Source organism: Triturus cristatus, chromosome 6 (assembly GCF_964204655.1).
Source record: "Triturus cristatus chromosome 6, aTriCri1.1, whole genome shotgun sequence".
NCBI lineage: Eukaryota > Metazoa > Chordata > Amphibia > Caudata > Salamandridae > Triturus > Triturus cristatus.
Genome location: NC_140589.1, coordinates 1,685,914,936 through 1,685,936,059, shown reverse-complemented (window position 1 = coordinate 1,685,936,059; position 21,124 = coordinate 1,685,914,936). Strand labels below are relative to the sequence as shown.

The 21,124-nt window shown below is 43.4% G+C and overlaps 1 protein-coding gene across 2 annotated transcripts in view; it reads right to left on the bottom strand.

The window, feature by feature from the left end:
• The window catches only part of FLVCR1 (FLVCR choline and heme transporter 1), a 136,053-nt gene that overhangs the window by 6,331 nt on the left and 108,598 nt on the right, over nt 1-21,124 (bottom strand). The window contains exons 5-9 of one of the 2 annotated variants that reach the window (XM_085612883.1): nt 18,855-18,958; nt 14,595-14,705; nt 7,280-7,385; nt 4,881-4,992; nt 1,341-1,408 (exon numbers count right to left, since the gene is read on the bottom strand). In XM_085612883.1, coding sequence (XP_085469009.1) covers nt 1,341-1,408; nt 4,881-4,992; nt 7,280-7,385; nt 14,595-14,705; nt 18,855-18,958 — 501 coding nt within the window. Of the gene's footprint in view, nt 1-1,340; nt 1,409-4,880; nt 4,993-7,279; nt 7,386-11,739; nt 11,817-14,594; nt 14,706-18,854; nt 18,959-21,124 lie in introns of those variants that run through there. The other variant, XR_014963198.1, reaches the window with a different exon arrangement.

The window sequence follows — 21,124 nt, the reverse complement described above, 5'->3', positions numbered from 1 at the left end:
CCAAACTCCATACATTCTGATCTCTTTTTCCATACTCTCTTTGTGTGATTCCTTTAGCCTTTACCTTTTAGTGCATTGATATGAGTAGTGGAGTGATATAACAAGTAGGCTTACTCTTACGATAAATGTGTGTGGAATCTGTGAGTTGAATAAGCCGTAACTGTAATCAGAGCTTTTAATTTAAGCAAACTGGACAACTGCAATAATGTTGTACTGATCCTTTGGTCGCTCCCTAAAGCCCTCTCCCACTGAAAAAAATAATCAAACAAAGCATGCAGTTTTCATCACTCTGTGTCTCCTCTCTCAACTAAAGCCCCCAAACCTCATCAAAGCTCGTGGGAAAGACAACTTACTTATACAAGACAAATCAATAACACTGAGATTAATGAAAACACGTGAATATAGGTTGGGGTAAATTGCAACATATAGTATTAAAATCTTAACATTCTTAAGAATATAAAGCATATATGGAACAGAAGATTTGTGTCAGTTTTGAGGTCATGACTAGTTGTAAACTAAGATGTTCAGAATACATTTTTGTACTTCTGTGATTGTAGAAGCAGGAAAATAAAACCTAAGCCTACCCCTCACATGTATGCCCCTATCAGCTGCCCCATAAGCACGGTACATTGGTATGAGAATAGAAGAAGTGCATTCTAGCATCACATCACCTAATCTTGGGGGAATAATCCCAGTCTCATTTCCAGTGTCTCCTAGTTTCTTACTTCCCATGTATGGCACTCAGCTACAACAGGGTCCTTGGATGACTCACAGATAGCAGGTAAATGTAAAGTGTAGGGTTTACATGGGAGAAGCCTAGTGAAAGAAGTGGAAATAAGGGCTCTCCAAAATGCCAGATCTTTACAATTTCTGGTCAGATGGGGTTGTTGCACAGTCTAGAGCCCTGCACAGAAGTTGTCCCTCAAAATCTTTAATTTTTAAATGTATTTTTGAAGCGTATTGTGGCGGGGGAGAGGGGAGGTTTTATAGAAAGGCAAGAACAAAACCACTGACATGATGGTGATTGAGGGGAATGGAGGTATTTAGGTAGAAGGCGAAGTAAGAGGAAAGAAGAACCACCAAAGCAGCCTATGTGTTTCCTGAGTGGGGATCAGCAGAAAAGGGAAAAGCTTTACTCATGCCCATGTATAAGATGTGGGCCCTCTATAGTGCAGCAAGAACTGGTCCAGAGGTGGAAGGATGCTAGAGCACGCAGGGTAAGCATAGCAGACAAAACAAAATGGTGGTCAAGAACCTGCTAAAGTTGGTGGCTGGTAGAGGGTTGCATAGTGAGCTGCATAATGGTGAAATCTAGACATTAGATAACACAAATTACTTACTGCTTTCACTTCAGACTTCATAATACCCGCATTAATATTATGTCTTCTCAAATCAGATCTGATCAAGGCTACATGGGATAGAAGAGAAATATATTGTTATGCTCCATGTATGTGCAGTAAACAGTATGCTGAAATTTAAAGAAGATTATTATAGAGATTGCATTAGAATAAAGAATCAGTTGTGCTTAGAGATTGGGCTGCATCACATATATTTCCTTTGCATGACTTACTGCCTCTTCCTTGACAAAACAATTAGGGTCCTATTCACAGAGCTTGTGCTGTGAGTGTGAGTTATATTTGTATTACTCATGGCTTACTCGTGGAATTTAATATTAAGCCAAGAGTAGATGTGCATTTTATATATTGTTTTTGCAGCTCGGTAGAAGTAAAATATTGAAGCAAATTTGTTGGTTGAGGCTCTGTTTGATTTTCAATGAAAAAAAGAAAGACGTTTTGGAATGAAATAACGAAGACACAAGAATTTCTAATAATACATTTGGACTTTTGTGGATTATTGTTCTTTTTTAGGTCCACCACTATGTTTCAGCTTTGGGTACACCACTATGTTTAAGCTTCAGAAAGCGAAGAGTACTACGAGGGTAAATCAGAGCAAAGTCTTTGTGGATCAGGCCCATAGTTCCATCCTGTAACTTTTTTTACCATGGATGGTACAATTGTTAATTTTCTGCAACTTATTTCTCTTTACCATTGTGTTAAATAAATTTGACTATTAGGTGAGGATTAAAATGGGCTGGTCCATCAAAAACTCATCGAACAAAACTATAATTTTGTAGGAAGGTGCCACGTCAAATTATCTTCCTAGCTCTCTGTTCCTCTACGACTCTGGCTTTTATACTGTACCATACATACTCCCTACGCCCACACTATTGAAAGAGATTCTCTAATTTTGCTTTTAACAATTTTTGACAATATTTCTTTAACAATAATCGAGAATAGTCCACAGCCTATCAAAAAAAGACAATTAACGGATGTGTTGCCGTGCCAGCCTTCCTACCAAATACAAATTGTCTCTGTTTGCTCACTGCTAATCCCCACTCCTGTAATTATACAACAGCGTTGAACTCAGCAGCATTGCACTCTGAAGTCCATGTGGATGTCCATCCTCTGCTCCTTTCTTGCCTCCTCTCACTATAGAAGATCATGAAGCAGTGCGACAGCACACTAGCATCTCATTCAGGTGAGCATCTCTTCTGCAAAGAATACATTTATTCATCTTGACTTCTTTTAATTTACTGTAATAGTCATAGAGTTTGCTGCTGATCACAGCAGCGGTGGCCTTGTGACACAATCATGATTGCAAAGTTAATATGCTCTCCTTAATAAATTATGGTGCGATGTACAAAGCCATTTTGTTACAGCAAAGCCTGGGATTCTCAAAATCATACGGATTGTGGCCATGAAATTGACTTCTACTATTTACTAACCCCATTTCGCTAGTCGGAAAAGCCTCTCCGCCTCACAAAATGATGATCCATTCTGGAGCCCATTTAGAAGGAGGCATGGAAGGGCCCTATCGCTCATCGACTTTATGGTTGTTCTTGACTCTTTTGTTGCCTTTTGGCTAGATTCGCATGATAGAAACACCACATACATACATACAAAGGGGCATCCACTCCTAATTGTAAGTCGAATGGTATTTATCAAAGGATGTGGTAACTGAGTCACAAAGGGGAAGGTGTCCAGGTGTCGGGGCAGAGGTCCAGGGGAACAGTAACCACTGTCTGCTCCTCTCGATGCCGCCCAGTTCCTTCAAGGAGCATGCCTGCTTTAAAAAAAGATCAATGTTTGTGAATGCAAAAACAAGGGAGATGGTCTGCTCTCCCTTGCAGGCCACCATCCCTGTGTTTGTGGCTAATTGCAGGGGGCTGCAATTAGCGACTTACCTTATTAATTTTAATTTGACAATTCATTCCACAAAACCCTATGACTGGAGATTTTTCAAAGCAACCTATTAGTACGTAGGTCACATCGAAAAATCAGAGATAGGTCAGAAAAAGTGAGTGCACAATTTGCAACAATTTTTTGTGCCCTGCCTCTTAGTACATCTATCTCTCTAAATTTCAACCAAGAAATGACAATGAAATTACAAGAGCAGGTATTCGATATAATTAAAGGCTACATGGGGAGGAGATGTGGCCTAACAGCCAGAGCTGCTGACTTTGAAACAGGGGGAAACAGGTACAAGTACCGGTGTCGGCTCAGCATACTGTGATCCTAAGCAAATCACGTAGGGCTTGATTTAGAGTTTGGTGGACAGGTTACTCCGTTCTCAAATGTGATGGAAATCATATCTGTCGAATTACAAGTGCCATAGATTATAATGCACTTATAATCGATCGGACGGAATATCCGTCACGTTTATGACAGAATAACCCGTCCAAAAAGCTCTAATTAGGGCCTTAATCTCCGGGAGTCCCTAAAAAGAAAAAAATCTGCCCTTGTGTAATGTAGCCTGGTGCTCATGTGAACTGCTCTAATGCCCTTCGGCTAAGTTTGCACTACATAAAACTACAAGAAATCAAATACGTATGCATATTTCAAATTAGCATATTTGCAACAAAATGCAGCATTCTTCGAAGGCCTTGTGTAGGATAGAGCATATAGGCTATAAATTAATTAGAATCATACTGCTTTGAAGAACATATATACAAAAATATTTGTTATGCCTGAAATTTTGCCAGGAAGGCTACATTTCTACATTTATATAACTAGTTTTGGGGGTTTTGGAATGTTTTTGGATTGGCCCATCTGCAAAAGTTAGTGAACACCAATTAACTTGTAATATTGAGGCCAGTCACCAAATATTTCAGATACTTCCCTCCCTGGAGAGGCATGCAGCTTTACACCTGGAAAGGGCAAGAGAAAGTGCATTTGAAGAGTGGGTTTGAGGAAGAGTTATTTAATGGGTAAAAAGAGTGGAGAAACACAAAATATAAACAGTTAGGGCCAGATGTACGTCCGTTTTTTGTGGTCGCAAATGGGAAATCGGCAGGCGTGCAACCGCAAAAAAGGGTCCTGGCATGTACGAACGCTATTAGGAAGAGGCGTCTCTTCCTAATGACCTTTTCTTGCAGCATAATTTAGTAAACCCTGCCGCATAATTCTAGTAACTCTGATGATTGGGCTCCTTACCACATGGTTCTCCCCGATTACAGAGGTGTCTCGGGGAGGAATCCAAGCACAGAAACACAGGGAGACTCCAGATACGAATCCACACTTTTTGAGCTCAGAATCGGGTGGAGCGGTATCTCTACCCGATTCTGAATCAAGCCCTTAGGTACTAGTGTGCTTTTACCACATAATCTTTTCCTCTGGAATGTAACACACAGTGACTGTGTGAATCAGAAAAACATTCAAAGTTTACTCTTGTTGAAAGACAAACACTCATTAGTGATATGAAAAGAAATCGTTAAGTCACGTTCCTGTGTACATAACATTAAACAAGTATGTCTAATAGTCTATCAGGGTACACACTGATAACCTCTTAACGTAGGTATTATGTCACTGAGATACACTCACCTGTTAAAATGATCCCTACAAACATCCAAGCACAGAGAAAAATGTTTCCAGATAGAGGATTATAGTCTGTGGTGAGCTTTCCCTGAGCCAAGGTAAAGAGAATCCCAAATATCTGAAACAGAAGAATGCAAAGTAAACACCAGATGAGTCCATTATTGCATACAACTTGAATATTTTGTTAAGTAGGCAGTGCTAAAAATCTGATTCAAAGCAACCAACAGTGAGGTCTTCAACAACCAGCAGCGAGGCCATTAGCAACCAGCAGTGATGCCTTCAGCAACGGCAGCGAGGACATCAACAACCAGCAGCGAGGCCTGAGCAGCAAGGCCTTCAGCAACTAGCAGCAAGGCCTTCAGCAACTAACAGCGAGACAATCAGCAACCAACAGCTAGGCATGCAACAACCAGAAGCAAGGCCTGGCACAGCAGAAGCGAGGTCAGCAGCAATGCCTTCAACACCCAGCAGTGAGGATATCAGAAACCAACACTGAGATCTTTAACAGCGTGAAGCAAAATCTGAGGTACTAGCAGTGAGATCTTCAACAACCAGCAGCAAGTCCTTCAGCAACAAGCCGTGCGACGTATAACAACCAGCAACAAGGCCATCAGCAATCACCAGTGAAGACCATCAACCAGGAGAGAAGATTTCAGTAACCAGCAGCGAGGACTTTAGCAACCAGGAACGAGGCCTTTAGCAACCAGGAACGAGGCCTTTAGCAACCAGCAGCGAGGCCTTTAGTAACCAGCAGTGAGGTCTTTATCAACCAGCAATAAAAACCTTTAGTAAGCAGTAGTGAAGAATTCATCGGCCAGTATTGAGGACTTCAGCAACTAGGGGCAAGACCATCTGCAAACAGCAGTGAGACATAAAGCAACCAGAACTGAGTCAGGACTGAGCCTTACAGCAACCAGTGAGACATTCTGAAAAGCAAAGGCTGAGGCTGCTTGCAGTGCAACACAAAGCACTGCGGAGCGAGCAGTCTTGTTGAGAATCTGGCCTTGCGTCTTGGTTTATCCAGGGGTGAGAGCATGTGGCTTACCCAAATACAGCACAACCACAGACGGGGATACTGAACACATGATGGTAAGGTTTTATAGAGGTAAGTTTAGGCTAAACAAGCGACAGACTAACCATTAGCCACCAAAGAAAGGTGAGTATGGTTCTCAAAACTGACAAAGGTACATGCATGAGTGTAATTGTGAAGGGCAAAGCAGAACTCTAAAAGCAATGGTAAAGTCTGAGAGATACAGTCCGCACAAGGAAAATTCTTAATCAGCAGTTACTGTCCACATATTGCCAGCCCCACAGTACTGCCCGCACACTGCCATCCCCTGAGTCACTGCCCACACACTGCTAGCCAGAGTCACCTCCCACAGTGTGCCCGGAAAGTGGCATTAGAAAAGACAAATAGCATAGTGCCGCACCAAAAGCATCCAGAAAGTGAAGCCTGCCGTCCATGCTGGCATCTTGCGTGATTTGACTGCCTCAATGACGTACTCTGATGGAACGAGAAGATGAAGAAGAGAACTGCTCTGGACATGCGCACTTGCTGCCACAGGAGCTGCAGTACTGTGACTCAGCAGACAGTTTCAGCCTGTCAACTCACATATTGCCACTGTCTGACAATCGGTTTCTGCACTCATCAATCCAGTGACGAGCCGCTATCACACAGTGAGCTGTAAACCCTTGCTCAGATTGGGTTTCCAGCTCAGGCAAGAATGCACTTCACAGCCGGGCTCCACCCAGGACATGGGAGGTGGCTCCAAATGAGGTTTTCCTTATTGTGGGGGAAGGAGGTGTGACTGGTTGAGAAGTGCAGGGCGTCCAAAGCGCCACTCTCTATGGCCACGCCCCATCTCAAAGTTCCAGCCCCATCTCCCTGATTGGTCACATCGTTGGCAGAAACAGAGTATACAGCAGATTCCACAATAACTTTCCCTGTTTGAAGAGGACCTCCTGTCGCAGCCTCTAAGAGAGACTAAAGGAAGAAGGCAGAGCATGTCTAATACCAAAAGGCACCTTCTACTGACAGGAGAGGGTTGATGGTCTCTTGTATCCTGAAGCGGGTCCCATGCACATAGAATGGGGAATCACTTCCCTAACATCAAGAATGGGGGAAATCTCCTGCAACCAGAAAGTGGGAGACTCTTGCAACCAGTGAAGGGGTCTTCACCAGAAGGTGGGGAGGAGTGACTGCTCGCACAAAGGGAAGAGGAGAATTATTTTGGACACACAAATCTTTTAATGACACTCTGGGCCACTGCATGCGCCTAGAGAGTTGTTTGGCATGCATATATCACACTTTTGAATTGTTATTGAAATCAATGGCTGAACTACACCCAAATGCCTAGTCTGCAAAGAACATTCCTGTTCTCTTAAGCAGGACCAAGCTTCCTTACCTGAGCAGAAGCGTTGAGCAGTCCAGATGACGTACCCTCTGACTCGGGATATGTGATTTCTACTGCAAACTCAAACCCAAGAGGTAGATACCCAGTCATGAAGAAGCTGAAATGATCAATAAAAAAGGAATTTAATAATTACAATTCATATGGAGTACACTAAAAGTCTGATACAATTTGGCTGGAGTGAATCCTCGCCGTTGGGTCAGTATACAAGGCAGACATGCCAACATGTTGTCCCCTACAGAGCAAACTTATCTCCAGCTTACTGTGTCAAAGGCCCTTTCCAGGTCAACCACCACCTCTGGCAGCCAAGGATATGTCTAGAGCTGCCTTCATCATGTAAAGGAGGCACCAAAGGTTATGGGAGGTATTACTTCCTGGTACAAGCCTGCTCTGATCAGGGTGAATGATGGAGGGTATCATTCTAAAGCCCTCATTACAAACTCCTTGTTCATTATGATCCCAGTTCAAAAAGTAGTTTGCACAAGGATCGGAATCCCGAGTTGTGTGGTCATTATCAAACTCACACTGTTTTCCCTGACAGATTTCGGTAGGTCAAATTGATGAAATTTACAGGGGTAAAGGGTTTGGAAAATCAGCAAAATATGTGGAGTTTGGTGTGCTAAATACTGATTCTGCATGTTATGCCTCACTTCCAAGTTAAAAACTAGTAAAAGGGAAATTTACCACACATGGCACGTATTGCACCTGAGGTAATGGCATTTACCATCTTTGGCCTATACCCCACTTATTTCTATAATGATGGTCAAGTTCTATTAATAGCGATTACAAAAATCAATGGTGGAGTCCATCTACGAGGGCTGAAAATTCTGTCACCATCACACCCTACTTCCCTGTATTTTCAAATTGGAAAAAGGTAAAAACATATCCCTTTAATTCTTATCTTGGCTAACTTATAGACTAGGGTTTGATTGCAGGTTTATTTATTATTTGATGGGTTTTTTTTATGGCAACGTCCAGTTTCTTCTTTCGTATGCTGGTTTTCTCTTGCATGTATGTGTTTCGGTTATTATAAAATACTCTCTTCCCACTGGCCTAGTTGGCGCTAAATAAATGTGCTAAATGAAATAAAATAAAATAAAATGCCACTGCTTCAGGTTGGACTTCTTTGCCCTGTCAGAAACAGTATGAACACTCACAATCCTCGCAGCACAGCTCGAGAGAAAAGAAGAGGCTGAAAATTTGAGAATCCGCCTAGAAACAAATCTCATACTTGCAGGTAGGTCTTGGTCTTATGTGATAACCACCATAAAAAAATCTTTTACTTAGGTCCTAGAATTCTCAAATATACTGCAGGGCAAATGCATAGTAGAATTAATGGCGAAACGAAGCCATGATGTGCTAAAGTCTAGATTCCATAGCACTGTAAATCTAGTTACTCACAAAGGCTCCTTTCTAGTTAGCTTAGTTCTCCCCCTTACGCACCCTGGGTTCGAGCAGTAGGTGTAACTCTGCTAGAGATATTGTTGAATGCAGGAAGGGTAAGGCTCTATGCAATACAGCTAAAAGATAAAGACTTGAGGGCCAGATGTACAAAGCATTTTTATGGTTGCAAATCTTCTGATTTGAAGTTTGCAGCTGCAGAAGTCCTTTTTGCAATGTATTTATCCATGTCTAAACCCATTTTAGGAGTCGGTAACTTTTTTCAATAGTGACTCACATCCATATGTATAAATGGTTTAGGACTGAAATAGCAGTTGTAAATCATCGAAAAGTAACCAACTCCCTTACGTAAAATGGAAGGGGTCCCTTTGTCAATTTAAAACAATTATGCTAGGGAGTAGGCAGTGGTCCACGGCCAACTCTCAAACGTTTTAAAAGAAAGGAAACTTTTCTTTTTTGACGCAGTTCCGTTTTCCTTAAAGAAAATGGCCTGAATTTTTTAAAAAAGGTTTACTTATTGAAAATCAATCACAGGCATGGTGACTGCTGATCCTTGTAGGCCACCATCCCTGTGGTTGTGGCCAATCAGATTGAGTCGCATTTTGTGACCTACCTAATGGATAGTAATCAGGAAGATCGAATTGTGACTCAATCCGATTCTTGTTTTTATGAATCAAACTGATGGCATATAGGTAGGCTCGTGAAAGTAATTAATTAAAGTAAAAATACTAGTCACACATTGCAGCAATATTTTGAAACTAGTGAAGAGTACATCCGGTCCTAAAAGTCGAGCTATAACTAGAATCGCAAATAGGATATATATATATATATATATTCACTGAAAAAACCATAGGTTTCACACATGTTATAGTTAGCGGAAATTTTACTGATAAAAAACCAATGAAATTCCCCCGTTATAGTTAGTGCAGGCAACTATAACTCACGCGACCGCAATCCTCTGCTGATGCTAATACTGTATTTAGACACTTATTTGCCCATGTCTTCTTCCATACATTTTTAGCTATACATATATTACAAATATTTTTTTTTCATAAAGACACATATGTCATCAGCAGAAGATTGCGGTCGCGTGAGTTATAGTTGCCTGCACTAACTATAACGGGGGAATTCCATTGGTTTTTTATCAGTAAAATTTCCGCTAACTATAACATGTGTGAAACCTATGGTTTTTTCAGTGAATTTGCAAGGTTTTTTAAATGCTAATTCCTAACTATAACCTGTGTGAAACCTATGGTTTTTTCAGTGAATTTGTACGGTTTTTTAAATGCTAAGTTACTTTACGCCATTCGTGGCGTGCGCGCCCACTTAACGCAGTTCGTTCCGTGCGCGCACGGTGCGCTTCGCGCACCGTGCGCGCACAGTGAGCACGCGGTGCGCTTCGCGCACCGCGTGCCCACTTTACGCAGTTAGTGCCGTGCACGCACGGTGGGCACGCGGTGCGATGACAAAGCAAGAAAGCACGTCAACAAATCTGTTTCTGCTTTCCTCCGTGACTATGGTATGGGTGCCATTTACCACAACAACTTGCGTTATGACATGCAAGACATTTATAGAGGAGATGGTGTGCACTTCAATGATGAAGGGAACAGAGTCTTCCTCTTGAACCTTAGACTCTGCATCGGTACTTACTTGTAGGTACCACTAAAAAATCATTTCATAAACACAACGGCTCTTTTTAGAGCTCCCTAATTTCTAAACTCTTAAATCTGCTTTTCATTTATTTATTTTTATTTTTTTTTACCGTACGCTTACCGTAAGCTTACCGTACGCGTACCCCGTGATTTTTTTTAAAATCAATAAATGTTTTTTTTGTACTTTTCTGTCCTTCTTTGACCCCCTTACAATTGTTAGGGGGTCTGTAACTCTCCTCATTGCCCCCTTTCCTTCTTTTCACTCTTTTTTTTCAGAGTGAAATACACAAAATGGCGGCCGCCGCTTCCTGGTTTCGGCCGATTAGAATGTTTACTAAGATCTAAGAGCCAATCAGAATCGCGCTCGCGCACGCCACCGTACGCTTACCGTAAGCGTACGGTAAGCGTACCGTAAGCGGGCTCAGATATATATATTGATTTAAAGGCTATTTTCTCAGAATCTACTGAACAGATTTCCACCAAACCTACAAAAGGCACTTCCTTGACCTAGGGACTACCTCTCTGCCAAATTTTGAGTAATTCTGTTCAGCCGTTCGGGCTGTAGCTCGTTCTAAAGGTCCTATGGAAAAATGCATGGGAAAAACGCGTTTTGGGACCCCCCTTTTATCTCAGCCCCCGCTTGACGGATCCCCCCGAGACTTTCAGGGTAGGAGCGGAGCGTAGCGCCCCACCTATTTTGAGAAATTCGCGAGGATTCGTCGACCGGCGCCAAAGTTATTCAAAATAGAATGTTGAGGTTTTCCTATGGAAACGTGGTCCTAACTATAACTACCTACTGGCGACCGCCAGTAGGTAATATATATATATATATATATATATATATATATATATATATATATATATATATATATATATATATATATAAATGTGTATAAACTCAACATAGCTTGAAATAAAGTAAAAATATTGAGCAATCTGGATGAAAAATAGTTTTACCATTAAAAAATGTCTTAACTGTTTAAGTTAGCAAGTGAAACAAATACAATCTATCAAAAGAATAGCCCATGCAAATCTGTGTCTGCATCCAGTGAAGGCCTGTGTAAGCCATGTTCCCCAGGCAAGCTTGTAGGACTAGTGACAAGCCAGCCTCAGCAGTAGATGCTTGGACCATCAAGGAAGTTCCCTTGAAATGCACTCATAGATACTGGATAAGGATCTCTCTTCTTTGGTGGCCTTTGCACATTCAGGTCCTTGGGCAGCTAGGTGGTAGGGAAGGTACGGTGTTTCTCAGACTACAAAAGCTAGACCTGCAAAATCTTGCATATCTCATGCTACACATCCGGAAACTTCAAGATGTCTACTATGAGTCGCCTTTGCCCTACCTATCAGTTGCATCAAAGGACCTGGCAACTAAGAGCTGTATGATGAGCAGAGAAATACCTGGTGTGTACGCTTTGATGATTAATGTACACGTAGGGAGGAGCGGAGCCTTATTGAGACTTGCATCCATCCTCCACCTGCAAGGGAAACAAAGATTATCCTCTGCAAAAACAATATAGCGAGGACAAGCCTGAATTCAGAGAGTTTTCTTTACATACAAACAATTGACAGAACTTTACTTGAGGCATGATAGACTAAACATGGCTCCTGTTGGCTTAGTTCAAGGTGGTATGAGATCCCACAATGAGTTATATAATACAGCCTGTTTATTCCAGGCTGCACACAAAATACTCTCTCTGACTTGCACTCCAAGTGCAGTGGCACTGGCCTTGGAGGATCCCCTGGTATTGGCAAACATTTGGGAACCTGATGTGCCCTTCTGTAATAGCTGATTGTCACAGGACATCAGCCCTCAAAGTCCCTTACAACAACTGAGCCAGGAAGTTTGTCATCATCTCTGGCTCTTTGACTTCCATCAGACCACAGCGTGAACTTTATATTTGCACATTCAATTCTAAAACTTGTCAAGCCTACTCTGCTGCATTGAATGCACTGTGTGCAGCTCCTATTGCCCCCGCCTTTGCCTTGGCCTCCATGTTGCTGATCCATTAGCGAACCTTTCCCATCATGAACTTGTCCAGCTTGCCCTGGGTATTGTTGATCTGTGCATCAATGGTACACATTTTGATTTGCATAGTATGATGAGGTTCATAATATTACTTAACCCCTTCAGCGCGGCGCGGATTACCGCGCCGTGCTGAAGGTTCCGTGCGTGGGCGGGGCCGTGACGGAGCGGTTCCGTCATGCGCACAGCGCAACCGACGCGCATGACGGAACTGCTCCGTCACTCGCATCGAAGGGGTTAAATCACCACCTTGTCAGAGTGGGTGCAAAGCACTGAGCAGCCAGCAGTTTAGGGAATTCTAAACACATATTCTACAGAGGGACTAGATTGTCAATAGTCAAGGCGTATTTCACAACAGGCCATGATACAAAGTAAGCTGCAGGTGATAAGTCACAGTGTATGCGGATGTAGGACCCTTCACAACCACCACCTGAAAGTCCTGGTCAACCACCTGGCTGCTACAACAAGCGATATGTAGTAAAAAGTTGTCCCACTCACAGGAGCAATGAGTGAAAATACCACCAGAGAATGGTGGGTAAGTGTAAGGGCGGGATTTGAAACCAACAGTCCACAACTAGGTTGCTCTTACTTCTCTCCTCTACACCTCTCGCCAACAGGATCCAGCAAAAGCAGTCTACCGTGGCAGCATGATCTAGCAGTGCTGTCTGCATTCCGCTCAATTCCATTCTTCAAAATCCGAGTGCGTCTAAGCGCCCAGTGAGACTTGTTCATAGGAACTGCCAGGTATCTGTCTGGTTTGCCAGGGAAACCTCCTATTACCAACGAATATATGTCATTACAATGCATTCCGTTGCAACGCATGCCTTTACTACGCATGCGTTACAATGCGAATGCGTTACCACGAATAACATTTCCCATGAAAATGCATTTACCACGCATATCGGTAAAGGCATTTTCGTGGTAAATGTTCTTTTTTTTTTTTTATAATACCCCTGTGCGACCCCCCCGCCCCTTTTCCTTCTAATAAATTCCCCTCTCCTCAACATTAAAAAAATTTCCCTGTGCGATTCCCCCACCCACAAACTCTTAAATGTACCCCTTCGCTATAAGTCCCCCTCATTAATTCCTTAAACTAAATTTCCCCTTACCTCGCTAGGTCCTCTCCTCTGAAAGCTCTTCCGATCTGCGTCGTACGTCGTAAAGAGGAAGCGGAAGTGTCTTTCCTTTTCCTCTAACGACGGTACGACGCCGATTGCCTCCAATCAGGTTTGGGTTTCGTTTGTGGGGGGAGACCCCCGCAACCCCCCTTTTTTTAATAATACCTTTACCACACATGCCTTTACTACGTATCTCGTAGTAAAGGTATGCGTGGTAAATGCAATCGTGGTAACCACGCATGCGTTGTAATGCATGCGTGGTTACTGTTATGCGTGGAAACGGCCACGTTGTAGTGGCCGTTTCCCATTACCAACATTTCCTTCACTGGTAGGGTAGTGTTTTACTTACATTGCACTTCAATGTACTGTTCTTGGCCCCTGCTGTAGGCAGAAAAGCAGTGGCCTTATCCATTCTACAGATAAATGCCATCATAAACATTTGGGAAAACCATCAGCTGTCTATCACATTTTTATGCTATACAAACTAGTGCAGCGACCACCTGCCAGCAAAAACTGCCATAGAGGCCTACAATAAAGCTGTATGATTATTGTAAACCTTCCTGCCAATTGACTTACCTGTCCTTGGCCCAAAATCCCACTAATTCTCTGCAAGATCACATGCACCAACAACTTAATTCACTGAAATTCAGGGCTCCCCGCAAAACATATTTTTTAGACAAATAAGCTTAGAACACGCCTTTCTCTATTTCAGTTCATCCTCAAGAAGCCACAAAAATGTCTGACTCTGTGGATTGTACTATATAGGTTTCCGTATTCTACCCATTCCATCATCTTCTAGATTGTCCCAAAACCCATTCTACTACATAATCAAATCTTCACCATCCACAGCCCAGGTAAACAAAAATGCCTGTGATTGGAACCAAAGCCCTTCTTGTCAGGTCTAAAGTTAAGATGTCTTTTACACTGGGAGAATATTTTGAAGCTGGATTAACTTGGGGATCTTTAAGAATACATGTGACTTTTTTATGGATGCCACCAGGATTCACATGGTCCTTGTCATCAGTTGCTTCTTTAAGTGCCAGCTGTTAAGGAGCAATACAGTAAGATTGTCTATTAGATACATAAGGTGAGATGTGACCATAGATGCTTACCCAAGCATTCCACCAGTGATAAATACAACAACCAGGTGTCCAAGGTCCAGTGTGAAGGTAAATACAAGCATTCCAATGAAAGATAAGACGTACACTGCCAGCGTTGTCTGCCTGCAAATACAGAACACGATTTTATTAATAAAATATCCTCATGACTGAAATGAGATAACGAAACAGAGACACACTGGTACGATAACCTACATGCTTTTACGCGACGTAATGTTGTAAGTGCGACGCCCATTGAGGATTTTGGAGCGAAAAGATTGGGGGACCGAAACCTTGAGGTTCTGTGTTTGTGAACCCTCAGGAGGATCCTGTTGCAGAACATTCAAGCAAGATCATCACAAATTACCTGTATTGGGACTATTATTTATTAACATACACAAAAACACTTTTTAAAATACGTAAACACATCCGAACTCAATTTTACAATTTTTAAAATGCCTAATAATTAATACCCTACATTTATTTGGCATTTTCTCATCTGGTCGAAAATTATTTGTCTGAAACAAAATTTTCCCCAAATTAATTGGTCAAATTCCAGGGAGAAATTTCACATCAAAAACACAAAGAAACAAGTAAGATCTACACTATGCTATACTACCGTATATGTATTTCTCCACGTTGACGGAAATTATGTATTTTTTAATATTTAAAATATGTTATATGGTAACTCTGTTTCCAAAGACAGAGTAAGTGCCTCTTCAACCTACTTTATTATCAACAGCAGCATATCAGTACTCTAGGCGTATTTTTCTCTGTATAGTAAGATCTTGTGGACTAGAAATCACCTTCTTTGTAAGAACTTGATTTTTTTTTTTGATAAACGATTTTATTGAATTTTTCACATTATGACACTGAGATAGTGCCGCAGTACACACAGTAACTAACCACATCATGAGAAAATAAAACATGATATGACGACCAATCAAAGGAAAGACATAGGTGTAGATAGAAAGAGGTGTGAGGCTCAGTCCAGCTGTTGCAACCATTTACCCCAAGTACGATCGTGCTTCGAAGGACAGCACCGGGCTTTATACCCGGGTCTCTCTTGCTGGGTGCACCAGTCCACCCCCTGTCACCATTGCGACAGAGTGGGAGGGGAAGGGTTTTTCCAGTATGCTGCACCACAGTGGCCGTACCTAGAAGCGTCTAGTCTGCCGTCGAGCCCCCAGAGCCCTCCATGACCCAAAGCCACAGCATCAGAGGTGAGAGGTTCACCTCCCAACCCAACACTTCCGTCAACTCCCTTATCATAGCAGTCCAGAATTTCTGAATCTTCAGGCATAGCCACACCATGTGGAAGAAGTCGGCAGGGGCATGTGCACAGCGTGGGCAGGTAGGTTCTGAAAGCAGGCCAGCACGATGGAGCTTGGCTGGCGTGAAATAGGCACAATAGAGGTGATAGGTCTGCATCAGACTCGGCCTCGAAGAAATCGTAACAACCCTAGGTGCCATCACTGCATCCCGCCATTCATCGTCATCAAAGGGACCCAGCCAACCCTCCCAATGGATACTGAGATAATCCAGTGTGCCTGGGGCGTTAATAATCAATGTGCGATAGATTTGAGAGATGCCTCCCTTACCCAATGCGCCCATAAGAAATCAGGAAGAGGGATGCATGGTGGTATGTGGGCACCACGTGTGTGTCTCAGTTGTAAGTATTTATAAAAAAGAGAGAGGAGGTAAGTGAGTATCTTGAAGTTCCTGAAAGGAGCATATATGGGTCCGGGACCGCACGTAGCCCAGCTGTGTTATGTCAATGAGGTCCCATTTCCCAAAGTCCTCCAACGCCGCTACTTCACGCAGCCAAGTGTAATGCTGAAGGGGGGTTTGGTGTGTGAGTTTCACAACCCAAGTGTGTCGGAGTGCAGCCCTCCAGGCAAGGAAAATCATTTAGGTCCTTACACTACAGGGGTGGCAGGGGGAACCAGAGATCATTAGAGCGTAGCCATAATCTGAGGAAACCCCAGGAGTGTCAGTTCCAACCGGTAGGTGAAGTCAGACCAGCCCCCCCGTAAACCAATCGTTGACCACCAAAAGTTGGGATGCTAGGTAATAAGGGTACAGGGTTGGTTCTATGGCCTCCATCATATGGGGCTCATTGACAGTGGGCAAGAGCCAGGAGGGGCCTTGAGTTGTGCCAGAGAAATGAGGATGCCACGATATCCACGGCTTGGAACCAGCAACAAGGTAAAAGTATCGGCAGATTCTGAAAGGCATAGAGGAAACTAGGCAGAAACATCATTTTGTACAGGGCGATCCTGTCTAGCACATTCAGCAGCAGGGACTGCCATTTATTGAGGTGCTCTTTGGCTTTCCATGTCAGGGGCTCAAGATTGACGGACCAGGGGAGTGCAGGGTGGAGCGCCACCCAGATTCCCAGGTAATCAAAGCTGAGACGCTGCACAAGGATTTTGTGCTGCTAATCACTACAGTGCAGGGCTAAGACCGATTTAGCTGAAATGACGTAGAGACCCGAGGACTCTCCAAAAAGCTGGAGGATTCGAAGACAGCGAGGTCTGCTCACTGCGGGGTATGCAAGGCAAAGGAGGATGTTGTCCGTATAAAGTGCAATATGGTCCTCATGCCCCTCCCCCATCTCCATCCACACACCTGTGCATTGCAACAGAGAAGGCATGCCAGTGGTTCAATCGCCAACGCGAAGAGGACGGGAGAAAGGGGACACCCCTGCCAAGTCCCCTGCCTGATGGTAAAGACATCAGAGATTACACCGTTCACCTGGACATGCGCTGGGAGGTTAGTGTAGAGCACTCAGATGAACCCACGAAAACGGGGTCCAAAGCCAGCTCTCAGCAGTACATGCCCCAAGAAGGCCCAATCCACTGTGTCAAAAGCCTTCTAAAAATCGATGAGAAGCAATCTGAGACGGGGGGAAGCAGGTGACAGTGGGTGAAGGCAACATGCAGGCGTCTGAGGCAGTGTTGCGTATTGCTGGCCGGCATAAAACCACACTTTGTATGAGTGTCTGGAGGATCTGTTTAAGACGGGTGGGTAGGATTCTGGCAAATAGCTTGATCTTACCACTGATGAGCAAGATCAGACAGTAGTCAGCGGAGGAGGCCGAAGGGGGCAGTGTCTTCGGGATTACCGCGTTGGTAGCAGCATCTATCTCGGGTGGGAAAGAGCTCTTCTTTGATTCTTCAATATAGAAAGCAAGAAGCCAGGGAGTCGGAGTCTCCCAGCTGTGTAGTACTCTGCGGGGAACCCGTCAGGACCGGGGGACTTTCCAGAGGCCACTGCAGAGATGACATCAACAATCTCTTCAGCTGACAACGGCTCATTCAACATCTCAGCTTCAGAGTGGGGCAGTCAAGAAAGAGGCAACTCATTGAGAAAGGGACAGGTCAAGTTTGGGGTCTACACGAGATGCGCCGTTTATAGGCAGCAGTATTAGTTAGCAAGGTTTGTGTTATGCTGCGATGGGCACAGTGGGTATGGCCAAGCTCGTTCATAATTTCAGGCATTATTCTGTTCACCTGTGGGCGAGAGGCCAATCAATACAACAGTTTTCCGTTCTTGTCACCCCCAACCATAAACCATGTCAGACGAGGCACGCCACAAATGTTTTGCAGCCTCTAGGAACTGGAGACCGACCTCTTCATGCGGGTTGTTCAGAGCTCCCACCCTGGCAAACTGGTAGTTCCCTCTCTGCATTTACGGGTTGAGGGAACCAGTGGTTTCTAACAGTACAGCCTCAAGTAGTTCTGCCTTCGGAAACCCAGTGGTCCAACCACCACACGACAGCCAGGTCACAGTAACAGTAGCCACGCCCTATTTAGAGCGGGTGTCTGTTACTGATTTACCTAGTCTGGGTCCACCATGCAAGGCCTGGCGAACCAGCCAACGAAACAGTGGCCCTAGGTTTCTCCCATGTTGGTTTTTTGCTTCTCAGAAACAAGAACATGCTTTAGGGATTTGTTAATGAAAAGCAAAATTAAAAAACATGGAACCCACTGGGCATTCGAGGTGTGCCCAAAATGATCCCCCGGCACTGGCTGATGCAATGAAGGCAAACAGATACCGGGAATAAAAGTGTGGATCTTTAAATATGGCAGACGGTCCACAGCCAAGAGAGCGGAGGCCACGGCATCCAGTTACATGGTGGGTTTGCAGGCAACCTACCAGTATCTAAGAGGCGCTGTTTGTTTCTAGCTGTTTATAAACATAGTATTCACATTGACTGTGCGGTGCCCTTCTTTGCGAAAAACATCTTGTCCCAAACTCCTGTATACTTACTTGTACGTCTTACTGTAGTCCAGCCAGAAACCGCAAAGAATGGAACCCACCATGCCGGCCAACACTAAAGTCAATCCAATCCGTCCAGCATTCACTTCTTCACCCTTTTAAGAGAGACCATTTGGTTATTGGTATCAAGCACCGTACTAATTCCTTTAGCAATGTGTTTATACAGCAACAGTGGTGATCAGTGCCCTTGGCTGTACCATAGGGAAGCATAGTAAAATCACAGATTGCGTGTCATTCTTGCTGAGGGCCCTGTCTTCTGCAAGTGACACATTATTTCTCCACATCAGCTTCCACACAAAAGCTGAATAAGTCTATTCTACTTGAGATAGGTACAGTTGTGGGTGACTGGTGGGATACTAGTAATGTTGTTAGCTTGAGACTTATATTGCTACAGTTTCTGCATGGGTATGCAACATTTCATCACATTTTGTTCTGCTTTTTTCCATTTGTTATGTCTGAGAAAAGATTCAATGTAACGGCTTCTTGGTGTGTCGCACTAGCAGAGCTACGAAGTGATGCAGAATTTTCTATACGAGTAATTTATAATAGATGTTTTGGAGTTGTCTGTTTCTTTATTACTTGGTCAGGTTCAAAACAAATGCACAAGTAACCAACAAATAGATAGATGACACGTGTTTTGACCCTAGTAAGGCAGACCTTGGTCAAAGAATGCATGTGAAGAAGTGGTTTCCAAGAGATCTTGAAAGACTCTTTCTTCTAATATGAACAGTATGCGTTGTAGAGGATGTTTGTGCATGGTTTCTGTTAGTCCTGTCTTAGAGGACTATTGCAGAATATCGTACAAAACAAGAGGTAGTCCCAGTAGAAATGCAATATCGAATGAAGATCAACATCACCTGTTAAATCAATTACAAACAATACTTATTCATGTTTGAACCTATTTAATCAAGTTTGAACATATAGCACATTTGTCAGTAAAATTGCGCTGAGGTGCCCCAATGGTGCAGTAATGTGCAAAAGTCATCAGAACCGTGGAGGGCACCCTATGTCCACCAGGGCATGAAGTGGAGAAAATGACATGGAGGGCCCGCAGGCTCCAGGGTCAGAGAGGGACGGGTTCCTTGTGAAAAAGTTAATGGCTTTAAATCATTTCTTTAATGTTGTGGAAAAGGCACGATAACTTCAAGATGCTCTAATTGTCTTGAAATCGAATACACGTCCGATCGATGGCTCAGTAACCGAGCACTGAAGGAGCACGATTTAAATATTGCCTGCATATCCAGAGACGTGCGTTACGTTGGGCGAACAGCCGCTAATCGCTAAACAGCAATCTTGAAGTTATCGTGCCTTTTCCACAACATTAAAGAAATGATTTAAAGCCAATAACTTTTTCACAAGGAACCCGTCCCTCTCTGACCCTGGAGCCTGCGGGTCCTCCATGTCATTTTCCCCACTGCATGCCCTGGTGGACATAGGGGGGCCCTGGGGTCTACGCTAAAGTTTTATAAAATGTAAAGAACTACAATATCATTGGTGGGTCAAAGGATCCCAGATATACAAGTGAAACAAGTGAAACACCGCCTAAGAAAGATAATGCTAATGGGCATATCCCTTAAAAGGACGAAATCCCTCACTCACCAGAGGTGACATGCTTCATCATTGGGATTCTCCAATCCCAGAGGAAACCCCTAGTTCCTCTGGGGGCTACAACTCCCTCACTGTGAGGGAGGAGCACACGGATGTTTTGTTGTACAGATAAATGGGATGTACTAAATCCACAATGGCGAGCCAGTGATATAAGTGAGGGCGCAGCGCAGAAAAAAATATTTTTGTTATTTATATTTTATGTGATATGAAGTGAAAGTGATCTTAAAAATAGCTCAAGAGCGTCCAAGCACTGCTTTGTTGATAGTGCGTCCTTGGCTACAATTAAAACGTAAGTGCACCACTAGTCAACAATTTTTTAGACCATGGTGATGGTGATAGTTGTCGACATGTTTCAGCCTTAGAGCCTACAGATATGGCACGGCTTTCGTCAGGACTTGAAACAGCTGCTGCGTATCAAACAACCAGAAAAGGATACTCTGGGTCCAACACTTTAAGTCAAGTGCATCGCGAGAAAAGACCACCTGAAAAAGACCCAAAAACCACTAATATAAAAAAGCGGTGTCGCACACACAAACAGGATTAAAGCAATTCATTAATGACAGTGTGCTATCAAAAAACAGCAGTTGCCAGTGAGAGGTTGGTTGACTCACCCAGTATTCACGGGTAAGTCCTTCCTTTTTCCTTTTTTTGAT